Source organism: Mytilus galloprovincialis, chromosome 14 (genome assembly GCF_965363235.1).
Source record: "Mytilus galloprovincialis chromosome 14, xbMytGall1.hap1.1, whole genome shotgun sequence".
NCBI lineage: Eukaryota > Metazoa > Mollusca > Bivalvia > Mytilida > Mytilidae > Mytilus > Mytilus galloprovincialis.
The window spans coordinates 59,424,552-59,436,766 of record NC_134851.1 but is presented as its reverse complement, the minus strand read 5'-3'; the positions used below and the strand labels follow the sequence as shown (position 1 = coordinate 59,436,766).

General features: G+C 33.5%; 2 protein-coding genes and 1 long non-coding RNA gene across 3 annotated transcripts in view; 2 read left to right on the top strand and 1 right to left on the bottom strand.

Moving 5' to 3' along the window:
- Window positions 1–1,104, bottom strand: part of LOC143058647 (cilia- and flagella-associated protein 65-like) — a 48,812-nt gene extending 47,708 nt beyond the window's left edge. Inside the window, exon 1 of the mRNA XM_076232113.1 lies at window positions 960–1,104. The gene's annotated coding sequence lies outside the window, so the exon portion shown is untranslated. The remainder of the gene's footprint in view (window positions 1–959) is intronic.
- Window positions 1,105–5,033: 3,929 nt separating this feature from the next.
- LOC143058608 (uncharacterized) lies at window positions 5,034–8,393 on the top strand. Its single transcript, XR_012973149.1, has 3 exons — window positions 5,034–5,164; window positions 5,968–6,103; window positions 8,288–8,393. It is a non-coding gene; the product is annotated as an uncharacterized LOC143058608 (long non-coding RNA).
- A 1,575-nt stretch (window positions 8,394–9,968) lies between these two features.
- Window positions 9,969–12,215, top strand: part of LOC143059190 (activin receptor type-1-like) — a 31,010-nt gene continuing 28,763 nt past the window's right edge. Inside the window, exon 1 of the mRNA XM_076232679.1 lies at window positions 9,969–10,100. Within this exon, the coding sequence (XP_076088794.1) occupies window positions 10,049–10,100 (52 nt within the window). The 5' untranslated portion in view covers window positions 9,969–10,048. The remainder of the gene's footprint in view (window positions 10,101–12,215) is intronic.

Genomic DNA, 12,215 nt, shown 5'->3' with positions numbered 1-12,215 from the left:
AATTTATGCAGGTCCGGCAAAACTCGTAGCTGTGCAGGACCTGATGGCCGGCAATATTTAAGTCCGCTTGGGTCCGCCAAAACTGAAATCCCCGTCTGCCCCGGCAGAGTATTTTGTTTATAAAATTGCGATCATCTTTAATAAAAGTAAATGTCCTGTTCCCCCGCATTTTCTAACTCCGGGAACCAGTATTTCCGCCCAATAATAGTCTTTCGTACCTTGTCCATCTCGCCCCGAACAATTCTCCGTATTTCTGTCATGTTTTTTGTTTTAGAAATTCGCTCTCTAGGAAGGAGGTCTATTAAGCATAGTTGATAAGTTCAGGAAATATGTCATGGCCGATAAAAATAAACTACAATTGTTATGAATCACAGGTTATTTTAAAATAATAATAATATCAACAAAATCAAAATTAACGTTTGTTCAATAGCATAATTTCATTTGATTTTTGAGTGAAAATATGGGTCTGGCAGAAATTTGATGGGTCTGGCAAAACTTGGTACCCTGTAGGCCCCATTGTCTGACAGGAAAAAAAAACTGTTTGCATCTCTGTATGAAGTATTAATATTTCATAGTTCTGTGTTAAATTTTTGGTGTGTTGTGGTATACTGTGTTATAAAGGCCCACACTGAAAAGGAACAACTAAATAACTGTATCTGTGATTTTGGTCAAATTAACAGACCCAAATTCATACTTTCTTATCATGCTTATGGTACCAAGGACATGGATGACCTTAAAGCTAAACTATGCATACCCTGAACATTACTCTCTAACACTTAATTTACACTAGCTCTTGGGATAAAACCAAGAACATGAACCATAAAATAAGGCCACCCTCAAATAAAACTGAGAAGATCTTATATGAAAACATATTTATAGTGAACCTAGCTAAGATTAGTGACGGCCCTGTGCATTTTCCTGGGTGTAACTTGGGTGAAAGATAACATTAAAAGGCATACCTGTGACCTAGAATAAGAGTGTGGAACTATGTCTGTTTAATATCCAAAATTTTACAAGAAATTCTGTTCAATCTTATCCGCCGCCATATTGTAAACATGAAAATGGCGCTGTTGCTAAGCGATTTTGATATTATCAAATTTAACAGTATGCATATAGTTTTATTATTTTTAGGGAGCTAATTCGACGAAGATGATGAATAAAAACAGAATAATACACAAAATTAAGTAAAGAACTAGTATCAGGTGTATGTGTGCTCTTTTCTTTCAATTCATGCAGAAAAGAGTTCTTTAAAGGGGACGTAACTCGAATTTATTTTTTATTGGTATAACCAGAAACCATAAAATTACTCTCTAAATAGTACATATAAACGTGCCCGTAAAGAAATTGACAAATCCCATTAAAATGTGATAAAAAGTTTAAATGTTTGTCACTATCCAAAATTTTCCAATGGAAGTTTTTAAATCATTATTGTCTATTTTTTCCGGAACTTACCTGATATATTTTCCACTGGACGGAAAGCAAACAATATCCCCAAGAAACGAATTGTACCGGTTTCTACAAGTTTCTAGATTATTAAACAAAAAATTAAATTAAGCTACTACAAGTTACTAGATATTTAAACAAGAAATGGAATAAAGCAAGAATACATGTGCAATTAGTTATGATTTCGTAGTCATCATGGCCGGTCATGGTAGGTAGTACAATGTATATAATTGTTCTCAAACATACTACTTTTCAGTCGTTTATTATTAAAAAAAAGACATGTAAACTTAAGATGGATTGAATTATTATTGTAACTTTATGAACGTAGAAACACAAAGACAGGTGCTGATATCGTGCGTTAGCAAAACAAATACGATACAAATACATTTAAGGATTGACTGTAATATTTTTTCTGTCTATGAAGAAATAACATACAAAATTTGGTGCACACTGAATAACGCGCGTAGCGGGTTATTTAACCGTGTGCAACACATTTATTATGTTATTTCGAATAGATAGAAAAAAATATTACAGTCATTTCTTATAATTTAATTCTTAATTCCATTTTAGAAAACCATGAAAACCATGAAAAAACGTTGATGTCGTCACGGTCACATGACTAAATTATGTCTATGGGCAGATAACAAAATAACGTCAGCCAATAAGAAGACGTGTTACATCCAAAATCAAATTATTAAAAAATAATGTTAAAGTAGTTTAAAACTGCATGGCATTATAAATTAAGCTGGTATTTATTGCATGTTTTTCAAATGTTTTTTTCTTTCTGTTTATACAAATTATCCCGATTGTCTTATGTGAAAATGCCATGCTGTACACCAATTGCAGCCCTGGCCTTTGATTGGAATAATTTAATATTCTTTTTTAATTGTCAACATGTGTATTACAATTGTTGGACGTGTTATTCAACAGAAAGTTCAATATAGCATTCCTATTGGAACGAATGTGCACCAACTTTAATTGTCGCCTTCTTTTATGCTTCACACCATGAACAAAAAAAGCTATAACTTTACCCTGTAAGTTCCCGTGGGCTCTTTACCCTTACTGAAAAATTCAGCCTCCTGCAAACATTTGCTGCAAGTCTGCTGCGAACTTGCTGCAGACTTGCAGCGAACACAGACTCCGTGTTTGCGGCGTGTTTGCTGCAAATACGCTGCAGGTCTGCTGCAAACAATTTATCATGCAAATGAGTTTGCTGCAGACCTGCTGTAAACATTTATATTCAAATGAGTGTTTGCTGCAGACCTGCTGCAAACATATTTATGCAAATTAATCTTTCTCATTCGTGTTTGCTGCAGACCTGCTGCAAACATTTATATGCAAATGAGTGTTTGCCGCAAACCTGCTACAAACATATTTATGCAAATTAATCTTTCTCATGCGTGTTGAGGCTTGGGCTTAAATCTTCATAAAACATGACCAAGTATTGTCTAACCTATAAATATTGATTAATAAAGTGAACATGTTTTGGAATCTTTTATTTAAATAAAATAAATGTCCCCTAATTACTGAAATTCAGCTCGAAAAGTTCGTACGCGTTATGACCTGAGATTTCATTCTTCAATGCAGGTCATGACCTACATTTTCATCGTCACAGGTTGACAGATATGCAACAACTTAGTCTGTTTCCCGGCCGTTATTGAAATTCTTGACAATAATTGATATTTGTAAATTCCGAAGGCATACTGAATGTTTTACGGAGGGGACCAACCTAGCAACAACTTGACGAAAATATTTCACTTTCTCATTGTAATCCTTCCGTTTTTATATTGAAACTTTCTGAAGGCACCTCAAGGTGGAGTTCCATTTGATGCGTTATTTCACAGCTTGTTTTTATTTTACTTATAATTATCGGAATATATGAAGAATAGCTGGTTTCAAAGGAGGTCCTGAACTAATTGTTCTTGCGCAAAACTCCGGGGTTTTGAGCAAAACTCATGCCGGGTTGAACTTATCTGTGTATTTTGTCTTTATATGTTAGTTGTTTTTGTATTCAATGCGCATTTGATGATTTAATTTACTACTGATTATACAGTTTGTTCTTATGTTGTGCTGTTTTACCATTGCATGTTCAACTTTTAGAAGGTTTGGCTTCTTACAAATACGTTTAGTCATGCTACATTCTTTATGTGCCTACCGCAAGTCAGTGGTCAGTAATTCAATGATTTTCGGTGGTTGCAGTCTTCATGGCGTTTTTGTTTTTCATGTGTTTTTTTCTTTTTTTCTTTCATAAATCAGATTGTTATTTTTTCCCGTTTGAGTCGTTTCACATTTTGTCACGAGCACATTGTTGAATGATGAACTGTGACCTAAAGTGGGCTTAAATCCGCGTCATCTGGCCTTTGTTGGATGGCTGTGCTGGATATTCGTCTTATTGGCAATAGGTTGACATCTCCTGTTTCATTTGAGCAATCTAGCGACTAGAATACACCGCGGTTAAAACTGTATTATTTGAAATATCATTGTGAAAATGGTAATTGTATAAAAAATAGTAATTTGAACTTCTATATTGTCGAGGCAGCAGTAAACCTAGCTTAACAAGTGCATACGTCTATTTGCTATTGCGGTGTGTACATAAACGCAGTTGCGTTCGACCGATATGTTAAACTATACAGCATATTCTTCTTTTAGTACGACCCTGTCGCAATGCAAAATATGTCGACTCAATCATACGTAACATTTATTGTTTCAATGGATGTAAACATGTCCAATCCCAATCCCTTTCGACATTTATTTAAAAACTTTTCTTTTGTATTCATTGTTATTTCTTCTGTGTTGAATATACATTAACTATTTTCCACTGGACTTTAAGGGAGCAACACTCAATCAATCAATTTGTTAAATACTACAGCAGAATGCCTTGAGTCTGTAGGTAAAGGTAGAATCTTTGGTTAGCTTGTTTGTTAACTGAACCACGAAGTCATTATTAGGTTTGATACACTACCCTCCTTTCGAAGTAGTCTAGTCTTACAGACATATAGATTGGTTATCTGTTGGGCTAGTCTACTCGTAAAGGAGGATAGTTTACCTTACCTATAATGACTTCACTGTTCATCTAACAAGTTGAAGCTATATAACCGAAGATATGACCTTTACCTACACACATAATGAAATCGGCTGTAATACTAAAGCATGACCTTAATGGTTGGTGTTTACTTTGTGCTTTGGTTTTAATCATCCACATGATGTCCGTGGAATTTCTACGTTTTACAGTTGTACTTCCACATATTTTAAACGGTAATCTGCTTTATCAATGATCAACACTTTGAGATGCAGCGATAACCACATGAGCCAGTGACATCAGATTTACAAGTCGTGCTTTTTCTTTATCTGTTCTATACATTGTTATGAGGGTCTTCATTTCTGGATTCTGTAAATTTGCATGCAGCCATTTTGTTTTCTATTTTTACATATTTTGGTCCATTATTTTTTTCATTTTGGGGGGGGGGGGGGGGGTTAGCAACCTATCACTCTTCTTCTTTTATAATTTTGGTCCACCTTTCTCTTATCTTTATTGATTTATGCCAATTATTCTGTACATTTTGCCCATTATTCACTTTTCTGTACACCCCTCCAGACCATCACATATATGATAGATAAATAGTTGATAAGGGCCGTTCTTGTCCTCCATTTTATTCTAACTTCAGTGAAACAATGAAGGTTCCTTTCTGCGTAGTTTTCTTAGTGTTTGTTTACCTGGCAGGTAATTGACATTTTTAACCTGTATTAAGAAACTCATAACTTTATCTCATATAAAAGCATTTTAGTTTTTTCACTACCTGCGATATTCAACAACCGTTTACGCCGAGTTTAAAAAGACCACTGAAAATAGTTTTGCCAATTCTATTATTGCCAATGAAAAATATACAAGTTTATTTTTCACTTAGGAGACACATACTGATGTTTTTACAGGGAAATAGAATCTTGAAAATTTTATTCAACTTTTTTTTAATTATTACATTTAATTTTTTAAAGCCAAAATTGGATATGTAGGCTATACACATTTTTATTATAAATGTTTTATTTTACATATCAATGAAAGGAGACCTGAAACAAAAGTCTGAGAAACAGCAACCCTACAACACAAACGAGTAAAAAAGAAAACTAGATATATATTACTACAAAAATATCTTTTAAAGTGCTTCACAGATAAAAGATCCAAATTTGCCACTTTTCATTTGTAACCGTGTGCGATTATTAAGCTTGTCTACAGTGCATCCGTCTTTTACTTACCACTAACATTTTCTTTTTTTTTGACTGCAATTTCGAAAATAATTTGTCAGTTTTACTCCGACCGATTTATTGCTATATCAAGTAGTATATGTCAGTGTATGTCATGAAATTACGTGTCAAGCAGAACCTACGATATAGATTCATGGGGTAAATGCCTTAAGAAATTGGGATTGGAAAAAAATGTTTCAATACATCCACAAGAAAAAAAAGGAATTTAGAAAAAAAAACCACCAGATAATTTGCCGTGTGGCCTAATCGTATGCCTTATTTCAGGTTCTACGTATGCTCAACTAATCACACCAACGATGGCTTGTGAGATGAAATGCATTCATGACAAGACAGGCGGTCTTTCAGTTTCTTTTGAATCACCAATCTATGCAGACTGTCGGGATTACTGTTTGAAACATGCGTAAGCCATTTTATTAATCAATCAATCAATCAATCATCAGATGGAGGTCAACATACCGGGAAAAAAGAAATTTGAAAATAAAGGAGTGTTTGTTATGCATGATTGCTATTAAGACAACAGAGACCAAATGATACAAATGGATGTAACTATAATCCATTGTTTACGGCCTAGCGTCAACAAAGATGTGATGCTACATATATGTTTTCCTTTTTTTCAAAATCGAAAAAGCAGACTTTCACTTCTTCTTACTACATTTGTATAAACTTCAAGATTTACCTGTATATTTTTAAAACCGGTTTTTTTCTAAAGTGAATATTTTCGAAGGGTTAAATATTTCGCAGTGGTGACTTGCCATGGCTTTGTTTGGACTTGTTTGTTTGCCTTTTGGCCTTGAATGTTTGTCCCTAATATTTTATTAACTGTGCATTTGCATTCAGATATCGCAGATCAAATTTATTTGTTTATAGTGTGTTAATGTACGTTTTTTGATTGAGTTAAGCCTGCCAATTGATATTTTACCGTGCGTTTTTCTATGTTGGGATGTTATTCTATTGTTTCAGAAAAAAGGGAGAAAGTTTGGATCCATTAAAACGTTTAATCCCGCTGCAAATGTTTGCACCTGTCCTAAGTCAGGAATCTGATGTACAGTAGTTGTCGTTTGTTTATGTAATTTATACGTGTTTCTCGTTTCTTATTTTTTTTTTTTAATTTTGTATAGATTAGACCGTTGGTTTTCCCGTTTGAATGGTTTTACACTAGTAATTTTGGGGCTCTTTATAGCTTGTTGTTCGGTGTGAGCTAAGTTATTTGGATGGAGATTTGTCTCATTGGCACTCACACAATATTTTCCTATATCTATTGAATAGATTCTAATGGTTATATGTAAACCAAATAATCCTATCGTTCATGATATAACTATCTCACTTACAATATCGAAAGGATCATGACTGGGCGTTGGAGAGGAAAGAATTATTCGAGTTGTTGATAACTTGAAATTTGATAAATTTGATTGGGAAAAAAAACACCAATAGATTTTTTTTTTTAATCGTAGGAACAGCAAACAATTACTTAAGGAATGACTGTAATAATACGATCGTAGCGGGCTATTTAACAGTGTGCACCACATTTTTATGTTATTTCGAATAGACAGACAAAATATTACAGTCATTTCTTATAATTTAATTCTAAATTCCATTTTAAACCGTAGAAAAGCATGAAAAAAAAACATTGATGAAGTCACATGACTAAATTATGCCATGAGCTGATAACAAAATAACGTCAGCCAATCAGAAGACGCAGTACTTCCAAAATTAAATTATATCGCAATAAAACAAATGAATATGAAAACTGATTTTTTTACATACAACATATTAATGATACAATATAAGTAAAATAAAATATTTCTACTTACTAAAATTGAGCCTGAATGGAAATGGGGAATGTGTCAAAGAGACAACACCCCGACTAAAGAGCAGACAACAGCCGAAGGCTATATATACCAATGGGTCTTCAACGCAGCGAGAAAATTCCGCACCCGCGCGTGAATGCCTCAGCTTGCCCCTAAATAAAAGTTCATGAAAATGAACGTCACACAATGAACTAAAATTAAAAAAACACACGACTGACAAATAGATATAGAAAGATGAGATATGAGTGTCAATGAAACAACTCTCCATCCAAGTCACAATTTATAAAAGTAAAAAAAACCATTATAGGTCAAAATATGCTCTTCAACACGGAGCCTTGACTCACACCGAACAGTACGCATACTGAAAGGGCCCCAAAAAAATACTAATGTAAAACCATTCAAACGGGGTAACCAACGGTCTTATTTATATATATATATATACAATCTAATTAAAAACCGATCTCTCATCGCTCCCGTTTTCTGATATGTCGCGTGGCGTGGCGACATGTCAGAAAACGGGAGCGATGAGAGATCGGTTTTTAATTAGATTGATATATATTAATTAACAGAAACGAGAAACATTCATAAAACCCATCAACAAACGACAATTATTGAACATCATATTTCTGACTTAGGACAGGTGCAAACAATTGAAACGGGTTTAAACGTTTTAATGGTACCAAACCTTTACTTTTATTTGAAACAATAATAATAATAACATCACAAAAAAGATCAACACACTAAAAAATATCAATTAATAGCTATTTCTATTTCAGATACGATAACTTGGGAAACTTAGGAACACTTGGATGAGAAGTATATATGTTACTAGCACAGTGACCGTACTAAAGAATTAAATATTTAATAAAGAATTCATTTTCACTCTTCAGTTTCATTGTACTTTATGTACACTCTTCGTGACCAGATATATATATAGAGAGAGCATAGTCTACGCATGTAAAATTTCTTGTCTGATATCGGATTATATTGATATGTTTAGCAATAAGACATGGGGTCATTTTTTTAAATGCAATATTCTTGTCTTTCGTTTTTGCTAATGTGCGTTGTCTGTATGGCTTTTGGTGTTACTTCGATGCATGTGGTGTGGCTCTGTGCTTATACCTCCCGTTATTGTGCCAATCACGGTAAAACTTGTTTGTTGGTTGTCTTTCATTTTTGCTTTGTGCATCATTGTGTTATTGTAAAGTGGCAAATTTGTGTATTCTTGTCTTTATTTTTTGCTAATCTTTTTTTTGTGTTAAGATTATAACTTTAAGTTAATGTTGATTGCTGTATATTTGACATTTTTACTTATTATTTGTTTTGTTCAAGCATCGTTGTCAATATAATGGGATTTGATACGACTGTCATACAAACTTGTGAGAGTTTTAGCTATAGGTATAAAACCAGGTTCAATCCACCATTTTCTACATAAGAAAATGTCTGTACCAAACCAGGAATAAGACGGTTGTTATCCATGCATTCGTTTGATGTGTTTGAGCTTTTGATTTTGCCATTTGATTAGGGACTTTCCGTTTAGAATTTTCCTCGGATGGAGTCAAGGAAAATAGTTCCGGAACAAAAACGATCACTGTTTATTTTTTAAAACACGTACGTAAAACTGCGTTGCACTTTTTGTTGTGTAAAATATGGATCATTTTATCAAAAATTCCTAAAGCTACACTTCATAAAATTATCTATTTCTTCAAAAATACAATGAACATATTATCGGCCATATGCCTTTAGTTCTGAACTTATGCCATAGTATTGAAGCTTTCAAGAATAAATTTTGATTAAGGACATATTATTTCTCTCGCTAATTGATTATAACTTAGACTATTATTCTAACTAAACGTCTCAGATTTTAAAATTACATCACGTTGTCAATAACTGCAAATAACATACAATTAAAAAAAATGTAGCTGCTTATAAAAATGTAGCTGCTTATCATTTAATTCGGCGGAGGACATTTAAGCGCATAGATAGGACATGCTAGTGAAAATATCGGACGTTTTAGCACCAAAGTGTAAAAAGTCGTGGATAGAGGGCGCTGAATTATTCGAGTTAACCCCTAACCCGAATAATTAAGTCGTTATATTCCGCTGATCTACGAAGGCTACATTAACCTCGTGTGGGAGAAAATCGGACACGGAAAGGGCTTGAATTATTCGAGTTAATATACCCCCGGTACAATACTGTTGAATTACATTAGGAACTGTCTTTCTCATTATTTTGTCTAGATTTTGGTGAACGTTCGTCTATACTTCATATTTTTATAAATGTCTAATCCAAACAATGTTTGTGTTGTCAATAATTTTTATTAATGTCATCAGTAGCAAGGATGTATATGTTAGTTATACGTCCTTGTCAGTAGTAATCTGAAACCCGAGCTGAAAATATTATGGGGAAATCGGACCTTTTTCGTCTGTATTTAAAGATGCTTACGTGTTGGTGCTTGGTTAAATCTAATGTCCAAAAAGCATGAAAATCACTCATCTGGAACATAGATCTGTCATGGCGAAGTTACGGTGATCATCATGTGGAAAATAGAAATTTTAGTGGCCTTCTCTGTGTTTACTCTCATTTGTGGTAAGTTTTTATAGAAGGGAACAATTCGTTATAATTTTCTATCGCTAAAATATTGTCTTTAATGGCGCTGAATCGATAAGTACATACCATCTTTCTCGTTTCATTGTTTGTAAACAAAGTGACACTGATGTACATTGTGTATGTAATCTACACAATGTGTATAACACATTCATTATCAAAATTAAGTTTTGTTGCATCTGTGTGACTGTCCAGTTATTGGAAGTAAGGGATTATGGGTATTAAAACTTTACAGTTTGTCTGTGATAGACCCCAGACTTCATGGCACCTTTACACAATAATAAACAAATGGGTCATTTTTTTCTTCACTGACTTCAGTGAAAAAATATCTAAATATGGAAATGTAAAAATTGTCGGAAATTACCAATTAGATTTTTTTCATCTGAACTTCTGAAGAACATTTCTATACTACATGTATAATATATGTCAACTGAGTCTTTTTACTATAAACATGATAAACATGTAAAATGGCACAGAATTGTGAAAAAATCAGCAAAATTGCCAATAAATGAATTCCTTATCTTGAATTACTGAGAAGTTATAAGCCTATGAAAAGTTATAATTCACAATTTTAAAGCCTACTAACTGTCTAAAAAAGTATAGTTCTTTGGAAGAAGTTGTTTCATTTTCTACAAATATGTTCCATCTAAAGTATCCTACCGTAGTCTCAATTCGTTCATCTTGTCAGTTCGTTAGGTATTTGTGTTTGAACTTAACAAACGGGGAAACTCCGCATCGACGTCACTACGCTACTTCCGGCGTAGAAAAACAGTGCAGCATACGTTTTTTCTGCACTTTTGAATAAAAAAACATTTCTTAAGGTAAGTTTTCATTGTTGTTCTCAATTATTGCCAAAAAATGCCAATTTTCTAATGCCCGTTTCAATCCCGACTTCCGAATGTCTAAAAACATTCTAGAACTTCACAAAATCCCACTTCCGGCCTCCATTGCTTTGTGTACATTCCATTCAGCGTCATCAATCTTGTGGCAGGCAATACAGGTCAAGCAAATCGTATTTTTAGGAATTTTAAAATGACATGCTCCTTACGTCTTTCGCGATTTTCCCGCGAAAAAAACCAAACCAAAATGAAAGGAAAACTATATGAAAAAACGATGTCCATGCCATAATTTTGTACAGGAATATAGAGTTGGTTAATTAAAAACAATTTACATTTATTTTTCATAGAATTTTCTTTTTATTCATTATAAAAAGATCGATATTCTGACCATCATGATTGTAGGTAAATTTTTATACAAAATTCCCTTGATGTCAAAAGGGATGACAAAAAAAGAGTTTCCTGTTGAATAAAACCCAAAATTATTGCAAACTATTTTGAAGCAATATCCCACAATGAAATAACGTATACGTAATTGCCGTAGACTGAAAAATCCCCTAATTGACAGTAGAGCAATTTGATTGGGTATAACGAATTGACATCACGTGATTTTGACGCCATTGAAATTTGAATGTAAACAAACAAGGTCAGAAGGTTCAGTATGGGACAGCATCGTACATTTAGTTACTGACAAACAATTATGAGTTACCAAGCTTGACAATGCATGGTAATAAAAAATGAAAGCTAAGTCTACAGAAAAAATAAGAAAAAAATAGCCTTAGGATAACGACTTATCAACACACCTGGATAAAAAAACAATTTACCACAATTTTTTTTTTTTAGCACTATCAAATGAATACACAAATGAGGGATTATTACTCATTTGGGGAATAGTTCCCCATTACCATTTGGTGGGGTGTCCCCTACCTGTTAAAGAAATCTTGTATCATTTTATGCATGCATTGGTGGAGGCACAGGTACAAGCACGGAACATTTTAAAGAATTTGAGCTTAGCTTCATAAATATCCTGTACCACTCTACCAGTGTAGATTGGAGTCTTTCCCAATGTTGGATCTTGAAAAAGCAGATAACTATTAACCTGATCAAGACTAAGTTTTTTTTATGCATATACATGTATTAAATTATCAGATTTTTGAGACATTTTTTTCATGTGCAAAATATGTTTGATTGATTAAAAAAATTTAATTCATGTCACTTTTGTGCAGGGTTCTCATGATCACTAAGGCGAGTCCATGAGTCC